Below are 27,195 nucleotides of genomic sequence, written 5' to 3' on the forward strand. Positions count from 1 at the left end.
GTATAAATACCGCTTTTTGGAGGTTTCCTAAATCAGTTTCCATCCACCAACAAGTCAAGATGAAGATTACCTTTGCAATTCTAGGATTTTTCGTGGCTCTTTTCTGCAGCCCGATGAATGCTTCGAGTGCAACGAATGTAAGTTTGCTTAATGTGTATTATATATATCCATAAAAAACAACATTATTTACTTATGTATTTACTTCTAGTGTACCATCCAAGTGATATATAACCAATCCAAATTCTTTTGTGATTACTTCAAACCCCTTAATGTGAATTTCTGCACCGGCTTTACTACCGTAAGATACTTTTACAAATTTTTGTATATATTTGTGAATAATTTTTTTTTTAGAGTATCAGCAACCAAAACATTGAAGCATTCCTGGCAACGCAAGAAAAAATATTCTGTTCTCTTCCGTTCATTCCGTTCATTGGCTATATCTGCGATGTATGCAATTTTTCTACAATTTTTTCACAAAATGAGAATATTACGATTGCAACCGGAAACTCAACTACAGGCTCCACACGGATTTTGGGAGTTCCTACTTTGATTGCTGGAGGACCCGCTTAAACCATGCGATAAGGAAATGTACCAGCCAATAAACCGAACCAGAATATTGAATTTATATTATTGCAACTAATTCCTTTTTGCTTGCACTTTGGCATGCCAAGCCCTAAATAAATTCCCCAAGCATTGCAAAATATTCAATGTGTTTTATATTTCTGTATAGGAAAGGAATTTCGTAATTTTTTTATTGGAAAAATGTTTAACTTACTAAACGAGCCAAAATAATAAACAATTATAAAAAGAATATAAGAAAAACCTGCATTTTAATTTCGGAATTTTTGTATGTTGCATATCTCTATTTACTTATATTTTAATCAAATAACCCTTTAAATTTTAATACATTTTATAACCATATGTTCATAATTTTTTTAAACTTTAAAAGAAATTTTAATAAATCACAGCACGCACTAAGGATTAGTGACTTATTTAGAGAATTAATTACTACATTAAATGGAGTATAATAATTCCTTAGCTTTGATTTGGTACTAAAGAAGTTTCTAGCTTAATGATCAAACATTTTGATAAAACCAGAATTTTAAATGGTATTTATAAAATTAAAAAAATAACCAATTGTTTCTTTAATTTTGTACCATTACTCTTGCTTTATTAATAAATATTTCTACATTATTATTTATATCCTTAACCTTATTATTTATTTTATTTATAACCTTAACCTTATTATTTATAAATTTGTATTTTATCTTTAAGCACTTAAACCACTAGCGAATTGATTTCGTGCATGGTTTTAGTATTCATTAGCATGACTGCCTTGAATCTCACGATTTGTATTATTGGGACACGACCTCAGTAAAAAAATTCTTATCGTAGAACGCAGAAACCAAAATTTTCCCCATAAATATCGCAGCTCTGAAGCTTCGAAAATCAGTTCGAATACTTCCAAGACAAAATGAAGATTTCTCTAGCCATTCTTGGCCTATTCCTGGCCTTCTTCTGCAGTTTCCAAGCCCCAACTACAGCCGTAAGTCTACAATTAGTTTAAAGAAGTAACTATTAAATTTATTGTTATTTTTAATTATTATTATATTGCAAATTTTTCAGATATTCAGACTGCCAACCTATATGTGCCAATTTATTCCTAGCCTTTTTTTTTGTCCCGACAAGGATAATGGATCAGATGAATCTGGTTCAGGTGGGTCAAGTGGATCCGGCTCAGGTGGTTCAGGTGGATCCGGTTCAGGTGGATCAACAGGATCTTCAGGCAATGAAACTACACCTGCAGGATCCGGAAACTCTACAAATGCAAGTCCCGCACCCCGAGTTTTCGTTGTACCATCCGATCTTTTTGATTTAACAGACTAATCAAAAAAATGTGTAAAGTTTCCCAGCTGGCATGCCAATTCCCTTAATAAACAATTCCAGAGTATAGCAAAATATTTATTTTTGGTTTAAATGTTATTTTAAATAATTTAGTTACTTATTTCATTCTAAACAATACCCGAGTGCTGCAAAATTTTTATTATTAATTAAATATTTATTTTACAAAGTCTAAAACTGATGTCCATGCCGCCTAATTAATCTACTGATTTATTAGGTAAATGAACAGTGAAAACCTTTCCAAATTACGCATTCCCACCCCTTAAGCCCAAAAATTTCCATATAGTTAATCACTCGGCTGGATTCCACACACCTTCGGAGCGACTTTCGGTAAAAATTCAATTAATTGCGGGCTCTATCGGCGAATGCAATCGCTTATGAACTCATAAGCACATCAGCGACCTCCATAATACACACAGTGCTCAGCGAGTGCCCTGTATTTAGTGGACATATAGTAGTTAAAGATCGTTATCCAATTAGTCAAAAGCTCGTGTAATAAATTGCCCGAATTAAGGTGCGGAATTTTAATTACATAATTTACGCGTGCGTTGCGTGGCCATCGAAGATCCGAGGGATGGTAGATGGTAGTTGGCATTAGCCCACCGAAATCGGGATTCCTGCTCAAAACAAACAAGTCAAGCGCAGTCGGAAAAGTGCGTTTGATAGCTCATCTTAATAGAAAAGTACACGCAATTTGGGTGCGCGGGTGGGTCGGGTCATTAGAAAAATGACAGTAATAACAATAATTATGAATTTTATCCGATTAACGGGAAGAGCTAGCTAAGGGGTCTACATATATATATTCAAATATTTAGTGCAATGCGTGCCATTGAACAATTAATTCTTATCTAGTTGGGCTGATGCAACAGTCCCTCCGACTTTTGACCCCTGACTCCTGACTCCTGACGACCTCGGTGGCATTTCTCACATGTCATCGTGGAAAAAACTGAGAAAAAATATAACGATGTTTTTAAAACATAAAAAGACTATTTTTTATGAAATACAAAACATTTTTAACAAATCTAGAATTATTGTTTTAATAATTATTTTAAATATAATTTTATTATTCTATTTTTTATTTTTATTATTTAATATATAATTTTATTATTGTTAAATAAACATAAATATCTCAAGTTTACATACTAGAAAATATAAAACATCATATATCATCCTATTTTATCATTTTAAAAAAACCTAACCTACATTTTTCTCTCAGTGCACTGCCAACTGTGGGGCAATTGCGTGTCAAATGCGCTCAATTTTGTTATGACAATGCGATGTAATTAGGGGCCACGCATAGGCCCGATGACGATGCCAAAGCCCTTAATATATGAGTCCTGCTCCCAGTTCCCCAGTTCTCCCAGTTCTACACTCCACTTTCCATTTTCAGTGCCACCGGCTAATCGCTATCCCAGTTTTTGGGTGTGTTTCGTTTCGCGCACTTGATAAATATTGTAAATGGCAGCACCCAATCCCATTACATGCCTTTCCCACTGATGACGACCGAAGTGTGAATGACAGTGGCTCGCTGAAAAAGGGGGGGTGGAGTGATATGGAGAGGGGGCGTTTCGGGGACATTTGCATATGTAGAGTGTCACTGCGGCAGGGTGTGTTTCCACTTTCCACATCTAATTGCTGCAGCCTTAGTTGGTAACTACGAAAATTGACTGGGTTCTTTCTGTGCTACTTATAAGGAAGCTTTATATAACAGGGTTCGATACTTAAGTGTTTTTTTTTTAAATAGTTTCGACCGCTCCGTAAATAATTTTGTAATTTCTAATACTGATGAAAAATCAGTATTATTTTACGAAATGGCGTAAAAAAAGGTAAAAAACGGAGTGTCATACCTTGTTGAGCTCGTAATTAAATTCACAATCGTTTGGCATTCAAATCTAAAACTTTAAATTTTTGGCAATTTTTTGCAAAAAATCATGATAATTTCAAAAATGCGAAAATTTTTGAAAATTATTATTTTCTCAAAAGTGATGGGGATTGTTAGTTTGGTTTGTTAGCTGCTTAGAACAGTCATTCCTTCAACTGTGGGTCTTGATTAGGCCAAATTACGAATGAAAAACCATAACAAAAGACTTCAGTTTTTGGTTTAAAAATATAAGTATTTTTTATACAGTTTAAGATTATTTTCTCTTCTTTTCTATTTTTAGCAAATAGTATTTTTGCACACTTCAGTGGGAATTCGGCAGCAGGATATGTAATCACAAACACGGCCAAAGGAGGCTTAGGAAAACTAGGGTGTGGGAAAAGTCGGGGCAACTAATTAAAACCACTTAACAAATGCTTTCTCAACTGTAAAGTTAGCTATAAACAACGAACACATACGCGTACAGAGAGACATATGCAACTTGAAACAAAATTAAAAAGCAAATAATTTTCATGGCATTTCCCGAGCAGCAGGGACGCAAAAAAAAGGAAAAACAGCCACACATGGGGGGCAAAGAAAACAAGAAATTCCAACATAATTCCAAATAATATTACAACACCTGCGAAACGGTTTTGAGTGGCCCACCAAAAGTGGGGGACGGTCGCGGATATATAAACATATACGTAGACGTATGGATGTGTGTGTGGGAAAAGGGCTTTTTCTTGAAAAATCGCTCCACTGGAATTAATTAATTTGCCGTTGACGCTGCAGCGCAAAAAAAAAAACATATAAAATAAACAAGAAATGCGAGGGAAAAATCAGCCAGGGAAATCACAAAAAAAGAAGATATATGCACCGCATAGAAATCATAGAGTTATGAAGATCTGAAAGGGAGCTGTACCAAAAGTTGGTATACGATTAACAAAGTATTTCAGAAATCATTTGCCTTTTTTACAATTAAAATTCCACATTTGCATTTAGAAATATTTAGAAAAATATAAAATAAGTTGATTATGATAAAATGTTTTTGTCAAATTTCCAAATTTTAGGCAATAGTTTGTAAAATGATATTTAAGAATAATAAGATATGGCTTTTAACATATTTGTATTGCCTTTTCAAATGTTTTAAATGTCGATCTAACCAACTAGGAAAATGTAGCGCATTCTGAATGTTTTCCGTATTCATTTGGTGAGTGGCGTGAATAAAAATTCAGTGGGTACCAACTGCAACGCATTTTCAAGGTGCAAAACGCATACAATTTTTGATTCTGATTCGCTTGTGTGTGTGTGCCGATGCATTTGTGTGAGTGTGTCTCCAGCTGTGTGTGTAGTGGCACTTGCTGCTCATTTTATGCTTCGATTGCCGCAAAAGTGCAGACGCTTTTTGCAACAGCTGAAGCTGAAAACAGAAAACTGAAAACTGAAGCTACCGGCATCTGCATTTTCTTTAGATTTTTCAGCTTTTGAAAATTATTAAAAAAATGTAAATATATAAAATCATACTTCATTTCAAGGCAGTACATAAATTAAAAAATGTTTCTAAAAGTTTCTAGTTTAATTCCTAAATATTCAGCATATATTATTTTATTTTAATTGTAGTTCTAGGGTCCATGAAATATTAAAAAAAAATATATTGAAATGCTCTTAACATTTTGTTTTTTTTACTGATTTAAACATTTTTTGGAATTATAGTTTAGCTACTTTTTTGTTGATTATTATTTTTGTAAGCCTTTTTTAAAATATATCTCTTTTTAGAGGCAGACCCAAATAATATTCAACATATTAGGCCACGATAAAATCGGTTTGGGCTTTTAAGTTATGGGTCATTTGACAGGCATTGAAGCAAAGTGAACTTAAATCCAGTAATGGACCATGAAAATATCTTGATAAGAACGGATCTATAAATAGGGAAAGCTCACTGGAATTCGCAGCACAGTTTATTTACCATCAAACCAATGAAATACACACTTGTTTTCCTTCTGGCCCTGACCCTGGTCCTTTTGATGGGCCAAAAATGCTGGGCTGCTCCCTCGGCCGATGATTTGGCCAAGTTTGGGGAAATGGAGCGTACCATCAAGGAGCTAACCAGTTCGATCCTGGCCATGAGTGGAGCTACGCCGGGTAAATATAAAAAAAATATCACTATGATTTGTGTATCCTTTATGTTTCTTTTGACTTACAGGTCTTAATCCTGGCGTTAGAAATGGAAATAATGTTTGGCCTGAAGATCTGCAGGCCTAGGTTTTGGACGCATCCAATTCGCTCGGTCTACTAAATCGTGTTTAGCAGCTCTGCAGTTTATTATTTTTTATTTTGTCTTGTTTTTTTGAAAATAAAATTTTAAGCACAAATTTAATCTTTAAATTCTTAGAAATCCCTTGGAATTCATAGAAATTCCCATAAATTCAATTTCGTTCCTTCATAATTTTTAAGTACAAAATAAACAAAGAAATCTTATTTTATTTTATCTTTCCTTCGCTTGACACCCGCAGCTTACATAAGCAAATCCGAGACCGCAATCCAAGTGCCGATCGCTTTTGGATGGAAAATTGGAGTGCGACGCAGGAGGGAGGTCACAAATTGCCGGCTAAATCTAATCAACTTAATTTACACAGTCGCACCCCATTCCTTCTGCACTTGAAGAAATATTTAAAGTAAGTGTTAGTGAAATTTGTAGGCAAGCTAAAGCAACAAAAATCTAGGAAACCTTTTAAAATTCTAACGAATATTTAAAGCAAACAGGAAAATTTGAGAAATTATACAGTATTTTTTAAAAAGCTCTATGTCATTCTTAAATTCTTAAAAGACATATTTAATTAGTCGAAATAAAAATTAAATAATATCTAATATTATCCTTCAAGGTTCTAAAGAATATTTTTAACAAACAGTAATAAAAATTAAATAATATCTAAGATAATCCTTCAAGGTTCTAAAGAACATTTTAAACAAACAGTAAAATATTGAAAAAACTACAAGGTATTTAAAACAAAAATTTTCATTAAATTTTAATCGATTCAAATTTTAAATAGTAAAAATTAACTTTAGTAGAGAGTCCATAAAAATATAAAAAAATATCTTCACAAAATGCTTAGAATATAAAAATGTTTATGCGTAAAAACATGATACTTCTTTTGTTTTTGTGTAACCAATTTGCTCTCAGAATCCCGGAATCCCTCGATCTCTGAATTCTCCAAGGCAAAGACAACGCGTTGGCTCAAGTGGCCCGCTGGCGACTCAATTTGCTCTACAGCCACTAACTCAATTAGCCGAGTGGGTGACTGTTTTTTGCTTTTTAAGGTGGTTTATTTTCTTCTCTAAAAATCAGCTGGTCCGCCGGCAGTCAGCTGTTGCTCCAAATCCAAATTCAGGCAAAAGTTTTCGGTTTCTAGTCGCCATCGCAGCTGCCACGCGAAAAGTGACGACGATCTCTCGCTTGAGTGTGTGTCATAATATCATTAATAAAAATATAAAACAATAATAGTCGGTGGTGCTTTTGTGTGGCAACAGAACAGCACAATTGCACTTCCATCTGGGGAACTGAAATCTGAAATCTGGAAACCAGTCACCTCTGATGCGTGCCTCCGAGCGGTGCGATCGGTGTGCTTTCCTCATTTTTCCTTCATTCTTTCTTATTTTTTTGAGTGAGTGACGGGTGAAAAGTGCCGGGAAAATGCACGTGGAGGAGCTGAGGGCCAGTCTGCAGAGCTTCGGCTGGCTGGACTACCTTGTCTTCTGCCTGATGCTGGCCATATGCGCCGTAATTGGTATATATTTCTGCCTCCAGCTGAGAAGGGAGTCCCGGAAGCAGAAGGCCCACGGTTCCGGTTCCGAGGAGGCGGCGAGCAGTGCTGCCTCCTATTTGGTGGGCGGCAGGCAGATGAAGATCTTCCCCATCACCATGTCGCTGATATCCAGGTGAGTGATAGAGCTACTTAAGTCTCTGGTCATTAAAAATACTTCATACAAATAGGAAAGAAAATATGAAGGTCTATACAAACCACAAAGCACACTTTTAGGCAGAAATACAAAAAAAAAATCAATAAAAAATAAATTTTAATTCTATAAACTCCCATTTTATATTTATTTACAAAAGGTTAGTTAACTTTTTGTATTTAAAAAAATATATCACTTTTTTATTTATTATATTTTTATATCACTATTTCTACAAGATCTTGAAAACCCTTTGTTTTAAATTGACTAAATTTTATGTTAATTTACAAAATATTACTGAACTTTTTGTAAATAAAAACCCTTTTTTTATTGGAAAAAATATGCATGTAAACGCTGGATAACATACAAATTTTCGTATCATCATCATTAAACTTATAAGAGATATACTCAACCCCAAAAATAACCGCGAAAGTTAAAGGAAGCTATTATTACTTTTAAACCAATTGAATTAGAAACAATTTCTTTCGAATTTAGCCACTTGCTTGGTATACATTATATTCTCCAGATGGGAAACCCCTTTCTTCTCACGGTTAAGTATAAGTACTTTATGAGCCGGAGATAAGAGGAAATTAATCAAAGTTCTCCGAGTCGAGAGCTCGTCTCTGGATCCAACTAGCCACTAAAAAAGTGCCGACATATAGCGTAGGTCGCAGTTTGCTCCAGTTTCGACTCGTTATAGTCGGTCGCTTATTTTTAGCATACTACTGGTCTACTGGCATCTCTCCTATCAACGCACCAAATCAAAATGTTTCATAATTAATAATTGGCTTCCACGTTCGCGGGCTTCCACATTCGAGCTACCCGCATATAAGCAGGGCATTCAAATTGGCGTCGCTCAATTGCGACTACGACTGCGAGTCCACATCTATTGAATCCCCAATCCCCGATCCCCAATCCCACAATCCCGAATCCAAAGAATATTTCGCGAAACCTGACTTGGACACCAGCGAATTGCGACGACGACATTGGTGCTAATTGAATTGCATAAAACGCACTTTGATCTCCCTTAAATGATGGATGTAAGGTGTGAAGGTCAAGGCGTTTCTACACAGGAAGAAATTTCTAATTTATTATCTAATTATAGATAATAATCTTTATTTCTAGCTTCATATCTGGCATCACGCTTTTGGGCACTCCCACGGAAGTCTACCTCTATGGGGCCCAGTACATGTACATCATGGGATCGCTGGTCCTGATGGGCTTCTGCATGTACTACTTCTTCCTGCCGGTCTTCCACGAACTCAATTTGATTTCCACCTATAAGGTGGGCTTATTATGATGATTTCCCTGTGCCGCATATATTTTAAAAGTTATTTTCAGTACCTGGAACAGCGGTATAACAGAAGTCTGCGGCTCTTTGGATCCGTCATGTTCATTGTGGCTTCGGTGAGTTCATTTGGGATTGAATATAGGATAACTGGTGACCTTAACTAGTGTCATGGATTTATTTTTTATTTTGTTATCTGTTCAAAACAGTATGTATTTTTGGTATAGGACCATTTTTGGCCAAGTTACAGCAAAAAAACCAAAAGAAAAATTCCAATTTTTGTCAAAAACTGAAATCCCGAATTTCCCAAAAAAAAAACAAAACCGGTTTTTTCGCTAAAACAAAGCAAATACTGATTAAAAGTATGGATTGTCATACCTTTCTGAACTCGTTATTAAATTTCCTAACGATTGGCATTTAAACCTTGAGATTTTACTTATTTTTAATTTTTCGCAAAAAATCATGGGGTACCCCCTTATAAAAAAATTAAAAATTGGCGAAAATTTTATTTTTTCAAAATCACACGAAAAGTGTTCTGGATTTATAGATAATTTTGTTATCTGTTCAAAACAGTATGTATTTTTGGTGTAGGACCATTTTTGGCCAAGTTACAGCAAAAAAACCAAAAGAAAAATTCCAATTTTTGTCAAAAACTAAAATTCCTATTTTCCAAAAAAAAAAAACAAAATCCGTTTTTTCGCTAAAACAAAGCAAATACTGATTAGAAGTATGGATTGTCATACCTTTCTGAACTCGTTATTAAATTTCCTAACGATTGGCATTTAAACCTTGAGATTTTACTTATTTTTAATTTTTCGCAAAAAATCATGGGGTACCCCCTTATAAAAAAATTAAAAATTGGCGAAAATTTTATTTTTCCAAAATCACACGAAAAGTGTTCTGGATTTATAGATAATTTTGTTATCTGTTCAAAACAGTACGTAGTTTTGGTGTAGGACCATTTTTGGCCAAGTTACAGCAAAAAAACCAAAAGAAAAAATTCCAATTTTTGTCAAAAACCGAAATCCCGAATTTCCCAAAAAAAAACAAAACCGGTTTTTTGCTAAAACAAAGCAAATACTGATTTAAAGTATGGATTGTCATACCTTTCTGAACTCGTTATTAAATTTCCTAACGATTGGCATTTAAACCTTGAGATTTTACTTATTTTTAATTTTTCGCAAAAAATCATGGGGTACCCCCTTATAAAAAAATTAAAAATTGAAGAAAATTTTATTTTTCCAAAATCACACGAAAAGTGTTCTGGATTTATAGATAATTTTGTTATCTGTTCAAAACAGTACGTAGTTTTGGTGTAGGACCATTTTTGGCCAAGTTACAGCAAAAAAACCAAAAGAAAAAATTCCAATTTTTGTCAAAAACCGAAATCCCGAATTTCCCAAAAAAAAACAAAACCGGTTTTTTCGCTAAAACAAAGCAAATACTGATTTAAAGTATGGATTGTCATACCTTTCTGAACTCGTTATTAAATTTCCTAACGATTGGCATTTAAACCTTGAGATTTTACTTATTTTTAATTTTTCGCAAAAAATCATGGGGTACCCCCTTATAAAAAAATTAAAAATTGGCGAAAATTTTATTTTTCTGAAATCACACGGAAAGTGTTCTGGATTTATAGATAATTTTGTTATCTGTTCAAAACAGTACGTAGTTTTGGTGTAGGACCATTTTTGGCCAAGTTACAGCAAAAAAACCAAAAGAAAAAATTCCAATTTTTGTCAAAAACCGAAATCCCGAATTTCCCAAAAAAAAACAAAACCGGTTTTTTGCTAAAACAAAGCAAATACTGATTTAAAGTATGGATTGTCATACCTTTCTGAACTCGTTATTAAATTTCCTAACGATTGGCATTTAAACCTTGAGATTTTACTTATTTTTAATTTTTCGCAAAAAATCATGGGGTACCCCCTTATAAAAAAATTAAAAATTGAAGAAAATTTTATTTTTCCAAAATCACACGAAAAGTGTTCTGGATTTATAGATAATTTTGTTATCTGTTCAAAACAGTATGTAGTTTTGGTGTAGGACCATTTTTGGCCAAGTTACAGCAAAAAAACCAAAAGAAAAATTCCAATTTTTGTCAAAAACTAAAATTCCTATTTTCCAAAAAAAAAAAAACAAAATCCGTTTTTTCGCTAAAACAAAGCAAATACTGATTAAAAGTATGGATTGTCATACCTTTCTGAACTCGTTATTAAATTTCCTAACGATTGGCATTTAAACCTTGAGATTTTACTTATTTTTAATTTTTCGCAAAAAATCATGGGGTACCCCCTTATAAAAAAATTAAAAATTGGCGAAAATTTTATTTTTCCAAAATCACACGAAAAGTGTTCTGGATTTATAGATAATTTTGTTATCTGTTCAAAACAGTACGTAGTTTTGGTGTAGGACCATTTTTGGCCAAGTTACAGCAAAAAAAACCAAAAGAAAAAATTCCAATTTTTGTCAAAAACCGAAATCCCGAATTTCCCAAAAAAAAACAAAACCGGTTTTTTCGCTAAAACAAAGCAAATACTGATTTAAAGTATGGATTGTCATACCTTTCTGAACTCGTTATTAAATTTCCTAACGATTGGCATTTAAACCTTGAGATTTTACTTATTTTTAATTTTTCGCAAAAAATCATGGGGTACCCCCTTATAAAAAAATTAAAAATTGGCGAAAATTTTATTTTTCCAAAATCACACGAAAAGTGTTCTGGATTTTTAGATAATTTTGTTATCTGTTCAAAACAGTATGTATTTTTGGTGTAGGACCATTTTTGGCCAAGTTACAGCAAAAAAACCAAAAGAAAAATTCCAATTTTTGTCAAAAACTAAAATTCCTATTTTCCAAAAAAAAAAAAACAAAATCCGTTTTTTCGCTAAAACAAAGCAAATACTGATTTAAAGTATGGATTGTCATACCTTTCTGAACTCGTTATTAAATTTCCTAACGATTGGCATTTAAACCTTGAGATTTTACTTATTTTTAATTTTTCGCAAAAAATCATGGGGTACCCCCTTATAAAAAAATTAAAAATTGAAGAAAATTTTATTTTTCCAAAATCACACGAAAAGTGTTCTGGATTTATAGATAATTTTGTTATCTGTTCAAAACAGTATGTAGTTTTGGTGTAGGACCATTTTTGGCCAAGTTACAGCAAAAAAACCAAAAGAAAAATTCCAATTTTTGTCAAAAACTAAAATTCCTATTTTCCAAAAAAAAAAAAACAAAATCCGTTTTTTCGCTAAAACAAAGCAAATACTGATTAAAAGTATGGATTGTCATACCTTTCTGAACTCGTTATTAAATTTCCTAACGATTGGCATTTAAACCTTGAGATTTTACTTATTTTTAATTTTTCGCAAAAAATCATGGGGTACCCCCTTATAAAAAAATTAAAAATTGGCGAAAATTTTATTTTTCCAAAATCACACGAAAAGTGTTCTGGATTTATAGATAATTTTGTTATCTGTTCAAAACAGTACGTAGTTTTGGTGTAGGACCATTTTTGGCCAAGTTACAGCAAAAAAAACCAAAAGAAAAAATTCCAATTTTTGTCAAAAACCGAAATCCCGAATTTCCCAAAAAAAAACAAAACCGGTTTTTTCGCTAAAACAAAGCAAATACTGATTTAAAGTATGGATTGTCATACCTTTCTGAACTCGTTATTAAATTTCCTAACGATTGGCATTTAAACCTTGAGATTTTACTTATTTTTAATTTTTCGCAAAAAATCATGGGGTACCCCCTTATAAAAAAATTAAAAATTGGCGAAAATTTTATTTTTCCAAAATCACACGAAAAGTGTTCTGGATTTATAGATAATTTTGTTATCTGTTCAAAACAGTACGTAGTTTTGGTGTAGGACCATTTTTGGCCAAGTTACAGCAAAAAAACCAAAAGAAAAAATTCCAATTTTTGTCAAAAACCGAAATCCCGAATTTCCCAAAAAAAAACAAAACCGGTTTTTTGCTAAAACAAAGCAAATACTGATTTAAAGTATGGATTGTCATACCTTTCTGAACTCGTTATTAAATTTCCTAACGATTGGCATTTAAACCTTGAGATTTTACTTATTTTTAATTTTTCGCAAAAAATCATGGGGTACCCCCTTATAAAAAAATTAAAAATTGAAGAAAATTTTATTTTTCCAAAATCACACGAAAAGTGTTCTGGATTTATAGATAATTTTGTTATCTGTTCAAAACAGTACGTAGTTTTGGTGTAGGACCATTTTTGGCCAAGTTACAGCAAAAAAACCAAAAGAAAAAATTCCAATTTTTGTCAAAAACCGAAATCCCGAATTTCCCAAAAAAAAACAAAACCGGTTTTTTCGCTAAAACAAAGCAAATACTGATTTAAAGTATGGATTGTCATACCTTTCTGAACTCGTTATTAAATTTCCTAACGATTGGCATTTAAACCTTGAGATTTTACTTATTTTTAATTTTTCGCAAAAAATCATGGGGTACCCCCTTATAAAAAAATTAAAAATTGGCGAAAATTTTATTTTTCTGAAATCACACGGAAAGTGTTCTGGATTTATAGATAATTTTGTTATCTGTTCAAAACAGTACGTAGTTTTGGTGTAGGACCATTTTTGGCCAAGTTACAGCAAAAAAACCAAAAGAAAAAATTCCAATTTTTGTCAAAAACCGAAATCCCGAATTTCCCAAAAAAAAACAAAACCGGTTTTTTGCTAAAACAAAGCAAATACTGATTTAAAGTATGGATTGTCATACCTTTCTGAACTCGTTATTAAATTTCCTAACGATTGGCATTTAAACCTTGAGATTTTACTTATTTTTAATTTTTCGCAAAAAATCATGGGGTACCCCCTTATAAAAAAATTAAAAATTGAAGAAAATTTTATTTTTCCAAAATCACACGAAAAGTGTTCTGGATTTATAGATAATTTTGTTATCTGTTCAAAACAGTATGTAGTTTTGGTGTAGGACCATTTTTGGCCAAGTTACAGCAAAAAAACCAAAAGAAAAATTCCAATTTTTGTCAAAAACTAAAATTCCTATTTTCCAAAAAAAAAAAAACAAAATCCGTTTTTTCGCTAAAACAAAGCAAATACTGATTAAAAGTATGGATTGTCATACCTTTCTGAACTCGTTATTAAATTTCCTAACGATTGGCATTTAAACCTTGAGATTTTACTTATTTTTAATTTTTCGCAAAAAATCATGGGGTACCCCCTTATAAAAAAATTAAAAATTGGCGAAAATTTTATTTTTCCAAAATCACACGAAAAGTGTTCTGGATTTATAGATAATTTTGTTATCTGTTCAAAACAGTACGTAGTTTTGGTGTAGGACCATTTTTGGCCAAGTTACAGCAAAAAAAACCAAAAGAAAAAATTCCAATTTTTGTCAAAAACCGAAATCCCGAATTTCCCAAAAAAAAACAAAACCGGTTTTTTCGCTAAAACAAAGCAAATACTGATTTAAAGTATGGATTGTCATACCTTTCTGAACTCGTTATTAAATTTCCTAACGATTGGCATTTAAACCTTGAGATTTTACTTATTTTTAATTTTTCGCAAAAAATCATGGGGTACCCCCTTATAAAAAAATTAAAAATTGGCGAAAATTTTATTTTTCCAAAATCACACGAAAAGTGTTCTGGATTTTTAGATAATTTTGTTATCTGTTCAAAACAGTATGTATTTTTGGTGTAGGACCATTTTTGGCCAAGTTACAGCAAAAAAACCAAAAGAAAAATTCCAATTTTTGTCAAAAACTAAAATTCCTATTTTCCAAAAAAAAAAAAACAAAATCCGTTTTTTCGCTAAAACAAAGCAAATACTGATTTAAAGTATGGATTGTCATACCTTTCTGAACTCGTTATTAAATTTCCTAACGATTGGCATTTAAACCTTGAGATTTTACTTATTTTTAATTTTTCGCAAAAAATCATGGGGTACCCCCTTATAAAAAAATTAAAAATTGAAGAAAATTTTATTTTTCCAAAATCACACGAAAAGTGTTCTGGATTTATAGATAATTTTGTTATCTGTTCAAAACAGTATGTAGTTTTGGTGTAGGACCATTTTTGGCCAAGTTACAGCAAAAAAACCAAAAGAAAAATTCCAATTTTTGTCAAAAACTAAAATTCCTATTTTCCAAAAAAAAAAAAACAAAATCCGTTTTTTCGCTAAAACAAAGCAAATACTGATTAAAAGTATGGATTGTCATACCTTTCTGAACTCGTTATTAAATTTCCTAACGATTGGCATTTAAACCTTGAGATTTTACTTATTTTTAATTTTTCGCAAAAAATCATGGGGTACCCCCTTATAAAAAAATTAAAAATTGGCGAAAATTTTATTTTTCCAAAATCACACGAAAAGTGTTCTGGATTTATAGATAATTTTGTTATCTGTTCAAAACAGTACGTAGTTTTGGTGTAGGACCATTTTTGGCCAAGTTACAGCAAAAAAAACCAAAAGAAAAAATTCCAATTTTTGTCAAAAACCGAAATCCCGAATTTCCCAAAAAAAAACAAAACCGGTTTTTTCGCTAAAACAAAGCAAATACTGATTTAAAGTATGGATTGTCATACCTTTCTGAACTCGTTATTAAATTTCCTAACGATTGGCATTTAAACCTTGAGATTTTACTTATTTTTAATTTTTCGCAAAAAATCATGGGGTACCCCCTTATAAAAAAATTAAAAATTGGCGAAAATTTTATTTTTCCAAAATCACACGAAAAGTGTTCTGGATTTTTAGATAATTTTGTTATCTGTTCAAAACAGTATGTATTTTTGGTGTAGGACCATTTTTGGCCAAGTTACAGCAAAAAAACCAAAAGAAAAATTCCAATTTTTGTCAAAAACTAAAATTCCTATTTTCCAAAAAAAAAAAAAACAAAATCCGTTTTTTCGCTAAAACAAAGCAAATACTGATTAAAAGTATGGATTGTCATACCTTTCTGAACTCGTTATTAAATTTCCTAACGATTGGCATTTAAACCTTGAGATTTTACTTATTTTTAATTTTTCGCAAAAAATCATGGGGTACCCCCTTATAAAAAAATTAAAAATTGGCGAAAATTTTATTTTTCCAAAATCACACGAAAAGTGTTCTGGATTTATAGATAATTTTGTTATCTGTTCAAAACAGTACGTAGTTTTGGTGTAGGACCATTTTTGGCCAAGTTACAGCAAAAAAACCAAAAGAAAAAATTCCAATTTTTGTCAAAAACCGAAATCCCGAATTTCCCAAAAAAAAACAAAACCGGTTTTTTGCTAAAACAAAGCAAATACTGATTTAAAGTATGGATTGTCATACCTTTCTGAACTCGTTATTAAATTTCCTAACGATTGGCATTTAAACCTTGAGATTTTACTTATTTTTAATTTTTCGCAAAAAATCATGGGGTACCCCCTTATAAAAAAATTAAAAATTGAAGAAAATTTTATTTTTCCAAAATCACACGAAAAGTGTTCTGGATTTATAGATAATTTTGTTATCTGTTCAAAACAGTACGTAGTTTTGGTGTAGGACCATTTTTGGCCAAGTTACAGCAAAAAAACCAAAAGAAAAAATTCCAATTTTTGTCAAAAACCGAAATCCCGAATTTCCCAAAAAAAAACAAAACCGGTTTTTTCGCTAAAACAAAGCAAATACTGATTTAAAGTATGGATTGTCATACCTTTCTGAACTCGTTATTAAATTTCCTAACGATTGGCATTTAAACCTTGAGATTTTACTTATTTTTAATTTTTCGCAAAAAATCATGGGGTACCCCCTTATAAAAAAATTAAAAATTGGCGAAAATTTTATTTTTCTGAAATCACACGGAAAGTTTTATGGATTTATTGCAAATTTTGTTATCTGTTCAAAACAGTATGTATTTTTGGTGTAGGACCATTTTTGGCCAAGTTACAGCAAAAAAACCAAAAGAAAAAATTCCAATTTTTGTCAAAAACCGAAATCCCGAATTTCCCAAAAAAAAACAAAACCGGTTTTTTCGCTAAAACAAAGCAAATACTGATTTAAAGTATGGATTGTCATACCTTTCTGAACTCGTTATTAAATTTCCTAACGATTGGCATTTAAACCTTGAGATTTTACTTATTTTTAATTTTTCGTAAAAAATCATGGGGTACCCCCTTATAAAAAAATTAAAAATTGGCGAAAATTTTATTTTTCTGAAATCACACGGAAAGTTTTATGGATTTATTGCAAATTTTGTTATCTGTTCAAAACAGTATGTATTTTTGGTGTAGGACCATTTTTGGCCAAGTTACAGCAAAAAAACCAAAAGAAAAATTCCAATTTTTGTCAAAAACTAAAATTCCTATTTTCCAAAAAAAAAAAAACAAAATCCGTTTTTTCGCTAAAACAAAGCAAATACTGATTAAAAGTATGGATTGTCATACCTTTCTGAACTCGTTATTAAATTTCCTAACGATTGGCATTTAAACCTTGAGATTTTACTTATTTTTAATTTTTCGCAAAAAATCATGGGGTACCCCCTTATAAAAAAATTAAAAATTGGCGAAAATTTTATTTTTCCAAAATCACACGAAAAGTGTTCTGGATTTATAGATAATTTTGTTATCTGTTCAAAACAGTACGTAGTTTTGGTGTAGGACCATTTTTGGCCAAGTTACAGCAAAAAAAACCAAAAGAAAAAATTCCAATTTTTGTCAAAAACCGAAATCCCGAATTTCCCAAAAAAAAACAAAACCGGTTTTTTCGCTAAAACAAAGCAAATACTGATTTAAAGTATGGATTGTCATACCTTTCTGAACTCGTTATTAAATTTCCTAACGATTGGCATTTAAACCTTGAGATTTTACTTATTTTTAATTTTTCGCAAAAAATCATGGGGTACCCCCTTATAAAAAAATTAAAAATTGGCGAAAATTTTATTTTTCCAAAATCACACGAAAAGTGTTCTGGATTTTTAGATAATTTTGTTATCTGTTCAAAACAGTATGTATTTTTGGTGTAGGACCATTTTTGGCCAAGTTACAGCAAAAAAACCAAAAGAAAAATTCCAATTTTTGTCAAAAACTAAAATTCCTATTTTCCAAAAAAAAAAAAACAAAATCCGTTTTTTCGCTAAAACAAAGCAAATACTGATTTAAAGTATGGATTGTCATACCTTTCTGAACTCGTTATTAAATTTCATAACGATTGGCATTTAAACCTTGAGATTTTACTTATTTTTAATTTTTCGCAAAAAATCATGGGGTACCCCCTTATAAAAAAATTAAAAATTGGCGAAAATTTTATTTTTCCAAAATCACACGAAAAGTGTTCTGGATTTATAGATAATTTTGTTATCTGTTCAAAACAGTACGTAGTTTTGGTGTAGGACCATTTTTGGCCAAGTTACAGCAAAAAAACCAAAAGAAAAAATTCCAATTTTTGTCAAAAACCGAAATCCCGAATTTCCCAAAAAAAAACAAAACCGGTTTTTTGCTAAAACAAAGCAAATACTGATTTAAAGTATGGATTGTCATACCTTTCTGAACTCGTTATTAAATTTCCTAACGATTGGCATTTAAACCTTGAGATTTTACTTATTTTTAATTTTTCGCAAAAAATCATGGGGTACCCCCTTATAAAAAAATTAAAAATTGAAGAAAATTTTATTTTTCCAAAATCACACGAAAAGTGTTCTGGATTTATAGATAATTTTGTTATCTGTTCAAAACAGTACGTAGTTTTGGTGTAGGACCATTTTTGGCCAAGTTACAGCAAAAAAACCAAAAGAAAAAATTCCAATTTTTGTCAAAAACCGAAGTCCCGAATTTCCCAAAAAAAAACAAAACCGGTTTTTTCGCTAAAACAAAGCAAATACTGATTTAAAGTATGGATTGTCATACCTTTCTGAACTCGTTATTAAATTTCCTAACGATTGGCATTTAAACCTTGAGATTTTACTTATTTTTAATTTTTCGTAAAAAATCATGGGGTACCCCCTTATAAAAAAATTAAAAATTGGCGAAAATTTTATTTTTCTGAAATCACACGGAAAGTTTTATGGATTTATTGCAAATTTTGTTATCTGTTCAAAACAGTATGTATTTTTGGTGTAGGACCATTTTTGGCCAAGTTACAGCAAAAAAACCAAAAGAAAAAATTCCAATTTTTGTCAAAAACCGAAATCCCGAATTTCCCAAAAAAAAACAAAACCGGTTTTTTCGCTAAAACAAAGCAAATACTGATTTAAAGTATGGATTGTCATACCTTTCTGAACTCGTTATTAAATTTCCTAACGATTGGCATTTAAACCTTGAGATTTTACTTATTTTTAATTTTTCGCAAAAAATCATGGGGTACCCCCTTATAAAAAAATTAAAAATTGAAGAAAATTTTAATTTTCCAAAATCACACGGAAAGTTTTATGGATTTATAGATAATTTTGTTATCTGTTCAAAACAGTACGTAGTTTTGGTGTAGGACCATTTTTGGCCAAGTTACAGCAAAAAAACCAAAAGAAAAAATTCCAATTTTTGTCAAAAACCGAAATCCCGAATTTCCCAAAAAAAAACAAAACCGGTTTTTTCGCTAAAACAAAGCAAATACTGATTTAAAGTATGGATTGTCATACCTTTCTGAACTCGTTATTAAATTTCCTAACGATTGGCATTTAAACCTTGAGATTTTACTTATTTTTAATTTTTCGCAAAAAATCATGGGGTACCCCCTTATAAAAAAATTAAAAATTGGCGAAAATTTTATTTTTCTGAAATCACACGGAAAGTTTTATGGATTTATAGATAATTTTGTTATCTGTTCAAAACAGTACGTAGTTTTGGTGTAGGACCATTTTTGGCCAAGTTACAGCAAAAAAACCAAAAGAAAAAATTCCAATTTTTGTCAAAAACCGAAATCCCGAATTTCCCAAAAAAAAACAAAACCGGTTTTTTCGCTAAAACAAAGCAAATACTGATTTAAAGTATGGATTGTCATACCTTTCTGAACTCGTTATTAAATTTCCTAACGATTGGCATTTAAACCTTGAGATTTTACTTATTTTTAATTTTTCGTAAAAAATCATGGGGTACCCCCTTATAAAAAAATTAAAAATTGGCGAAAATTTTATTTTTCTGAAATCACACGGAAAGTTTTATGGATTTATTGCAAATTTTGTTATCTGTTCAAAACAGTATGTATTTTTGGTGTAGGACCATTTTTGGCCAAGTTACAGCAAAAAAACCAAAAGAAAAAATTCCAATTTTTGTCAAAAACCGAAATCCCGAATTTCCCAAAAAAAAACAAAACCGGTTTTTTCGCTAAAACAAAGCAAATACTGATTTAAAGTATGGATTGTCATACCTTTCTGAACTCGTTATTAAATTTCCTAACGATTGGCATTTAAACCTTGAGATTTTACTTATTTTTAATTTTTCGCAAAAAATCATGGGGTACCCCCTTATAAAAAAATTAAAAATTGAAGAAAATTTTATTTTTCCAAAATCACACGAAAAGTGTTCTGGATTTATAGATAATTTTGTTATCTGTTCAAAACAGTACGTAGTTTTGGTGTAGGACCATTTTTGGCCAAGTTACAGCAAAAAAACCAAAAGAAAAAATTCCAATTTTTGTCAAAAACCGAAATCCCGAATTTCCCAAAAAAAAAACAAAACCGGTTTTTTCGCTAAAACAAAGCAGATACTGATTTAAAGTATGGATTGTCATACCTTTCTGAACTCGTTATTAAATTTCCTAACGATTGGCATTTAAACCTTGAGATTTTACTTATTTTTAATTTTTCGCAAAAAATCATGGGGTACCCCCTTATAAAAAAATTAAAAATTGGCGAAAATTTTATTTTTCTGAAATCACACGGAAAGTTTTATGGATTTATTGCAAATTTTGTTATCTGTTCAAAACAGTATGTATTTTTGGTGTAGGACCATTTTTGGCCAAGTTACAGCAAAAAAACCAAAAGAAAAAATTCCAATTTTTGTCAAAAACCGAAATCCCGAATTTCCCAAAAAAAAACAAAACCGGTTTTTTCGCTAAAACAAAGCAAATACTGATTTAAAGTATGGATTGTCATACCTTTCTGAACTCGTTATTAAATTTCCTAACGATTGGCATTTAAACCTTGAGATTTTACTTATTTTTAATTTTTCGCAAAAAATCATGGGGTACCCCCTTATAAAAAAATTAAAAATTTGCGAAAGTTTAATTTTTTCAATATCACCCGGAAAGTTTCATAGATTTATTTCCTATTTTGTTATCTGTTCAAAACAGTTTGAATTTTTGGTTTGAGACCATTTCTGGCCAAGTTACAGCAAAAAAACAAAAAGAATAAAATACATATATTTTTGGAAATATAGAAATATGTTAATATGGATTGTCATAATTTTCGGAACTCGTTATTGAATTTCCAAATAGAATGGAATTTGTAACCATGTAAATATTTTTTTTTATATATTTTGTATTTATTTCTTTTGTAATATATATTTCCCCATTTTTCCCCAGCTCCTTTGGCTGCCGATTGTGATCTATGTGCCGGCCATCGCCTTTAACCAGGCCACCGGGGTGAACATCCACATAGTGACCCCGATCGTGTGCGTGGTGTGCATCTTCTACACCTGCATCGGGGGTCTGAAGGCGGTGGTTTGGACGGACGTCATTCAGACGCTGATCATGTTCGGTGCGATGGCCCTGGTTTTGGTCAAGGGAACAATGGACATAGGAGGACCTTCGGTCGTGTGGCAGAGGGCGCAGGAAACGGGGCGCCTGGAGAGGCCCAATTTCAGCGGGGACCTGAGCGAGCGGTACACGTTCTACTCCCTGGTTTTGGGCGGTGTAGCCCACTGGCTGAAGTCGAATGCGATCAGCCAGAATATGATACAGCGCTACTTGTCGCTGCCCACGCTGCGGGATGCGAGGATTGCCATCTGGACTTTCATAGCGGGGGTCCTGGCCTTCCTGATGATCTGCGGCTATACGGGTCTGCTGATCTACGCCACCTATGCGCAATGCGATCCCCTGGAGACCAAGTTGGCCCAGCGGAATGATCAGCTTTTGCCGCTTTTGGTGATGGAAACACTGGGCGCATATCCTGGTTTACCCGGTATCTTTGTGGCCGGCGTCTTTAGTGCGGCTCTGTCTTCGCTTTCGACGGGATTGAACTCTTTATCAGCCGTCGTCCTGGAGGACTTTGTGAAGACCTCGCGGAAGAGTCCGCTGAGCGAGGCGCAAACGGCCTTTGTGATGCGCAGTGTGGTCGTGGTATTTGGCATCATATTCGTGGCCCTCGTCTTTGCCGTCGAGAAACTGGGCGCCGTTCTGCAGCTGACCATCACTTTGTCCTCGGTGGCCAATGGACCTCTGCTGGGCATCTTCACCGCCGGCGTCATGCTGCCATGGGTTAATTCGAAAGGAGCTCTGCTGGGAGGATTCAGTTCGCTGCTGGTGATGGCCTGGATGTGCGTGAGTGCCCAGCGGGATCTGGTCACCGGGGATCTGGTCTACAAGCGGAAACCCTACTCCACGATGGGCTGCAACTACACGTTCGCCGGGGAGCCGAGGGAGTTCGCCAGTCTGTCGCTAGATGGCGACATCAGGTGAGCAATTTATTGATCTAAAGTAGGAGTTACTTAAGTGTTGAAGGAATTATAAAATTACAACTTAAGCATATTCGAATGACGTATACATAGGGACCATTAAATAATTCGAAAGAATTGGCGTGACTTTTTCTCTTTTTTTTTTTAACGGACGTAAAACTATGTTTTGGTCTAGCCAGCAAGTAATGCTGAAGAATTCGCGTATCTTTTCCATCTTACAATCATTTTCATTGATACATTTTGGTGTTTCCGTGCAGTTCCAGCCCGAGTGCTCCCTTCCAGCTGTACCGCATCTCGTATCTCTACTTCACGCTATTCGGAGCCCTGGTCACCATTGTGGTGGCCCTGGTCACCAGTCTCCTGCTGCGGGAATCGGACTTGGATGGCGTGGACACCCGGCTGCTGACGCCGTTTGTGAGGCGCTGGCTGGAGCGGCGTCGCCATCGCCGATCGGAGATCCCAGATTCTGGCCAAAAGGGCGGCAACAAACTGGAGACGAAAACGTAAAACGGGGATTTTGAGGCGGAGAAGGCTGACCGGCATCATCATCCTGGCAATGTTCCTTTTTGGTAGCTTAGCAAATATTTAAAATAAAACACAATTCATAATTATTTGGGCTCCTGTTGTCCTCTGCGAAATTGCGAAATGGGTTCAAAGCAGTTTCCTGCGCTGCCTTCTCTGTAATTAGAAAAATGCCCGCAGTTATGGTCCAAAAATGGTAATGGGGATGGGGGATGGGCACATATAACCCGAGCCGGCAAATCAAAACGCCGGCTGCCCAAACAGAAGTAAAAAACTAAGGGTAAGAAAAGTAAAGTTTATAAAGCCGACGATTTCCATACTCTCCTATTAATTTGAATGCATAAAAATATATATTCCACAAAAGGAGGTATTTTAAAATTTTAATTTAATGAAATTCGCAACTTTTTCGTATTTATTTCCTATCACTTTTATTTTTAATATAATAATATAATTATTTAATTTTTTAATACATTAAAGATTAAATAATGATAAAGAATTTGCCTAACTGTTCTGATTTATTTCATATTATTTATATTTTTTAATTGTGATTCGAGGCATTTTAATATTTTATAAGACTTTCTCTTTGATTACCATGCCCCCCAAAAAAGTGCAAAAAAAGGATCGGAAAATAGAGAACCCCTTTCTGAAGTGAGGGTTCCGCTTTCAAGTGCCAGGCACAAGTGATTGGGCTGTGAACTCTGTGTGTCTGGCCAAGGTCAAGTGGGTGGGTGGGCAGGCTGTGCTAACCAACCCAAAGGGTTCCGTTTTCACATTAGTTTTACCCTCTGCCGTTAATTGAATATTTACTGCTTTTCATGTGTGGTCAGTTCAGTCTGCAACTATTTTGTTTGGGGTCACCATAGGGCAGCCCCCACTGTATCTGTATGCTTAGGTCGTTTATGCAGCAAATTGAATTGTTAATGAGCTGACAAATGTTTGCGAAATTTGTTTTTCCTTAGCCAGTGTGTAGCTCCATCCCAAAAACTTTTATCGATGATGAAGACGACATATGTTTGGGGTTATATAGAGGTATGTGCAGGTAAAAACTGGTAGCTCCCTTGGATTTCTGTGTCTCTTAATTAGCCGACTGCAAAAATAATTTTGCACAAAAGAGAGTCAGCGGCGAAAATGTCATCAGAATGCATAATGACAGTTTCCGGACTGTGTGGGTTTTTAGTTTCCCTCTTTTTTCCGGCTTTTTTGAAAATCTCTACAGGAGCGGCGGTGGAACAGGTGCGCCACCTAGCGGCATATTCAAAAACTATGTGCTGTATGCATGGCCAGTGACAGGGGTTAAGGGGGGCTAAGGGGGCTCAGGGGCTAAGGGGTCTGGGGGTCAGGGGTTAAGGCACAGCGACAGTTGTCATATGGGTGGATTGTTTTTTGGCCACGGCAGAAACTGAAACGGAAACGGAAGCTGGCAGCGCTAACGTGCCAAACTGCCAACTACAAAAGCCAACAACTCCTCGCTCTGTTAACTTGTTTATGTCGCCGTGTTGCTTTTGTGTTACTTTTTATGCTCAAATATAATTTGCTCGCTTCCCCTTTTTTTCCATTACCCCTTTGTTTTCCCTATAATATCAGGCAGGTTATATTGAATATTGAATTTTTTAAGATTGAATTTCTCACATCAACTGTCATTTTTAGATTTTAATTTTAAAAAATTTTCCAACATTTTTTTTTTGGTTTAGTAAGTAAACCTAAAAATACTAATTTATATTAAAAGAATTTTATATATATTTTTTTTAGTTAGGAATATTTTAATACATTTTTTTTTTATAAATTTGCATCATTGAATTCAAAAGGATTAAAAAAAATCAATCCAACAACACATATTTTATTTTGTATTTTAAAATATTTTTACATGAAATGTAACGATAGATTTATTTAAAAATATTCAGTAAGTTCCTATCAGTAAGAGTAACTAATTCAGTTTTACCTCTACAATTTTAACAAAACAAAAGCCTTCGCGTGTGTAGTTCCTTTTCCTAATTTTCACAATTTCCCCCATGCCTGCCGGCCTTATAAATGCCAGTGACAATTTGCAGCGGGCCAACCTCCTCCAACCTGCAGGCCCTAAAACCCCACAACTCACCTCCTTTCGTTTTTTGAGGAGGGTGAAAGGTGGCGGGGCCAGGCACAAAAGTCATTTTTGATTGTTTTCATGAAAATGAGCATAGAAAAATTATAATTAAAATTCATATGGAAATTGTCGAAAAAAGGCAGCCACTACGAAATGGAAGGCGAGAACAATGGACCACTGATGTTGTTGCTGCTGTTGTTGACCAAAAGATTTCATCTAAAAGAGACCCAAGAAATGCAGTGGTCGAAAAGGAGGGGGCGCTGAGCTGCGGGTTTATTGTTTGCGGGGAACATGTGTTTCTCCCCCCGAAAACCCTCCTCGGCTTTGCCTCAATCTTTTTCCTGCCAAAACAATGTCAGCTTACAGAATTAGAAGAGCGCCGAAGGGGGATAAAAGAGGGTGGTTTAGGGGGTGGCCTCTACCTGTGCACCAAACACTTGCACATATAAATAAGAACACGGGAAAAAATCGGACCTCTGGTTAGGGCCATAGAAATTAATAAGAGGTTAAGAATATTTTATCTTCACAATTGTTTGCCTTTTCAAAAGAAGTTATTAAAATTTAATCAATTTGGAGAGCTAGCCTAGAGAATTTCTTCCTAACCTGCAGTTAGCTATGTGTTAAATACATTCTATCCTCCAATTTCTTTAATTTCTTAGCCAAATATATATTATATACATTTATTCTCTCTGTGCACACAAAACACAATGGTCAGAGGAGCCAGATGGAAAAACGCATGCCGGCTGCTCATTTTCTTCTTGTTGTCGTTTCATTTTTGGCACTTTTATGCGATAAAATATTTAATTATATTCGGCAGCTTCGTTTGTGCATTGTGCGGTGGCCTTTTACAGCCGTTTTTAGCCCATTTTACATCACCTTGGGGAGTGGGCGTGGCCGAAATTGCAATTTGAGTGCCTGCCTCAAAGTATGCACTGATTTCGGATGCCGGTTCCTTTTCAAAAGGTTTTAGTCTGCAGTGGATTTACAACAGGGTACATGGTACATTTCAAAAGCAACATGGAATATTTTAAATATAATATTTAACCGGAGGTTATATATTTTAAAGATTGCGTTTTTCATTTGGGTTAAAACAATTCTTTATTTTGGTGCTATTAAGCACTACATGCTTAGAACTTCTTATTTTTTAACCGCTACTTAACCCGAGGTTAAGAATATTTAATCTTCAAAATCAATAGTAGTTATTTAATTATACAAGTTGGAGGAGCTAACCCCAGAAAAATTCTTCCTAACCTGCAGTTAACTATGGGTTAAGTACATCTTATCTGTCAGTTACTTGGAACCTCGAGTTTTTTCTCCTAACCAGTTGCCACTGTTGTTGGGGCTCTGGTCGTTGTTGTGGTCGTCGTAGTGGTCGTGGTTGTCGTCGTTGTGGTGGTCAAAGGTCGTTTGATGATCGTTATCCGTATGCAGCCGGCGTGATCCGGATGTTCGCCGATGGGCGCCGTGTCGCCAAGGGTCAGGCACTGCAGGGCAATCAGCAGGCCGAATATTATAGCGTATATGGACGTGCACTGCCTCATCGTGATCCTCGGCCACATAACTCCCCCGAATAACTGATCGACTGCCATGGGGGCCCCATTCGCTTTTATAGTTCTCTATAGCTCTTCTTGCAGCTCCATTCAATTGGCCACAATGACGGCGGACAATTGGATATGCTGTATCAACAAATGCGATCGCAAATTGCAGCCTCACCTCTGGCCATGGGTCGTGTGATCCGGTCGATTCGATATATATAGTGTGGTCTATGTATTTCCCAACATTGAGCATCAGATAGCTTTAATTTGATGTATTGTGGCGCTGAACTTTTGTCGAATTAATGCCGATTTAAATCGCTTCGTGGCGGGAAGTCCGGGTAAATCCGGTTGCAAGTTGAAAAATTCATTCACAAAATGTATTACAAAAGCTTTAAGATCCGATAGTAAATCATTAAAATTATAAAGAACTTAAGAGCTGGAAAATTAATAACAAATTTTAATTGTGCTCTTTTGTGTGGTCTAATGGTCTATT

The 27,195-nt window shown here is 33.8% G+C and overlaps 4 protein-coding genes across 4 annotated transcripts; 3 read left to right on the forward strand and 1 right to left on the reverse strand.

Annotated features, from left to right (window-relative positions):
- The first annotated feature begins 17 nt into the window (after positions 1-17).
- LOC108060303 (uncharacterized) lies at positions 18-703 on the forward strand. The gene is made up of 3 exons (XM_017145946.3): positions 18-137; positions 209-298; positions 352-703. Exons 1-3 carry the CDS (start codon positions 60-62, stop codon positions 568-570), a joined length of 387 nt encoding a protein of 128 aa, XP_017001435.2. The 5' UTR covers positions 18-59; the 3' UTR covers positions 571-703.
- Positions 704-5,729: 5,026 nt separating this feature from the next.
- LOC108060308 (uncharacterized) lies at positions 5,730-6,132 on the forward strand. The gene is made up of 2 exons (XM_017145952.3): positions 5,730-5,902; positions 5,964-6,132. Exons 1-2 carry the CDS (start codon positions 5,737-5,739, stop codon positions 6,020-6,022), a joined length of 225 nt encoding a protein of 74 aa, XP_017001441.2. The 5' UTR covers positions 5,730-5,736; the 3' UTR covers positions 6,023-6,132.
- A 1,118-nt stretch (positions 6,133-7,250) lies between these two features.
- Positions 7,251-23,173, forward strand: rumpel. Its single transcript, XM_017145995.3, has 5 exons — positions 7,251-7,696; positions 8,837-8,996; positions 9,053-9,118; positions 21,472-22,562; positions 22,820-23,173. Exons 1-5 carry the CDS (start codon positions 7,452-7,454, stop codon positions 23,067-23,069), a joined length of 1,812 nt encoding a protein of 603 aa, XP_017001484.2. The 5' UTR covers positions 7,251-7,451; the 3' UTR covers positions 23,070-23,173.
- A 3,310-nt stretch (positions 23,174-26,483) lies between these two features.
- On the reverse strand, positions 26,484-26,714 carry LOC108060280 (hemocytin). Its single transcript, XM_017145920.2, has one exon. The coding sequence runs from the start codon at positions 26,706-26,708 to the stop codon at positions 26,484-26,486; it is 225 nt and encodes a 74-aa protein (XP_017001409.2). The 5' UTR covers positions 26,709-26,714.
- Between the last annotated feature and the right edge of the window lie 481 nt (positions 26,715-27,195).

The sequence above is a fragment of the Drosophila takahashii genome, chromosome X (genome assembly GCF_030179915.1).
Source record: "Drosophila takahashii strain IR98-3 E-12201 chromosome X, DtakHiC1v2, whole genome shotgun sequence".
NCBI lineage: Eukaryota > Metazoa > Arthropoda > Insecta > Diptera > Drosophilidae > Drosophila > Drosophila takahashii.

Bases quoted from the DNA above. Each gene is read 5' to 3' on its own strand.
- LOC108060303 (XM_017145946.3), top strand. From the start codon at position 60: ATGAAGATTACCTTTGCAATTCTAGGATTTTTCGTGGCTCTTTTCTGC. The intron at 138-208 runs GTAAGTTTGCTT...ATTTACTTCTAG, and splicing joins ATGCTTCGAGTGCAACGAAT to TGTACCATCCAAGTGATATA. The intron at 299-351 runs GTAAGATACTTT...TTTTTTTTTTAG, and splicing joins TCTGCACCGGCTTTACTACC to AGTATCAGCAACCAAAACAT.
- rumpel (XM_017145995.3), top strand. From the start codon at position 7,452: ATGCACGTGGAGGAGCTGAGGGCCAGTCTGCAGAGCTTCGGCTGGCTG. The intron at 8,997-9,052 runs GTGGGCTTATTA...AGTTATTTTCAG, and splicing joins ATTTGATTTCCACCTATAAG to TACCTGGAACAGCGGTATAA. The intron at 22,563-22,819 runs GTGAGCAATTTA...GTTTCCGTGCAG, and splicing joins TCGCTAGATGGCGACATCAG to TTCCAGCCCGAGTGCTCCCT.
- LOC108060280 (XM_017145920.2), bottom strand. From the start codon at position 26,708: ATGAGGCAGTGCACGTCCATATACGCTATAATATTCGGCCTGCTGATT.
- LOC108060308 (XM_017145952.3), top strand. From the start codon at position 5,737: ATGAAATACACACTTGTTTTCCTTCTGGCCCTGACCCTGGTCCTTTTG. The intron at 5,903-5,963 runs GTAAATATAAAA...TTTGACTTACAG, and splicing joins CATGAGTGGAGCTACGCCGG to GTCTTAATCCTGGCGTTAGA.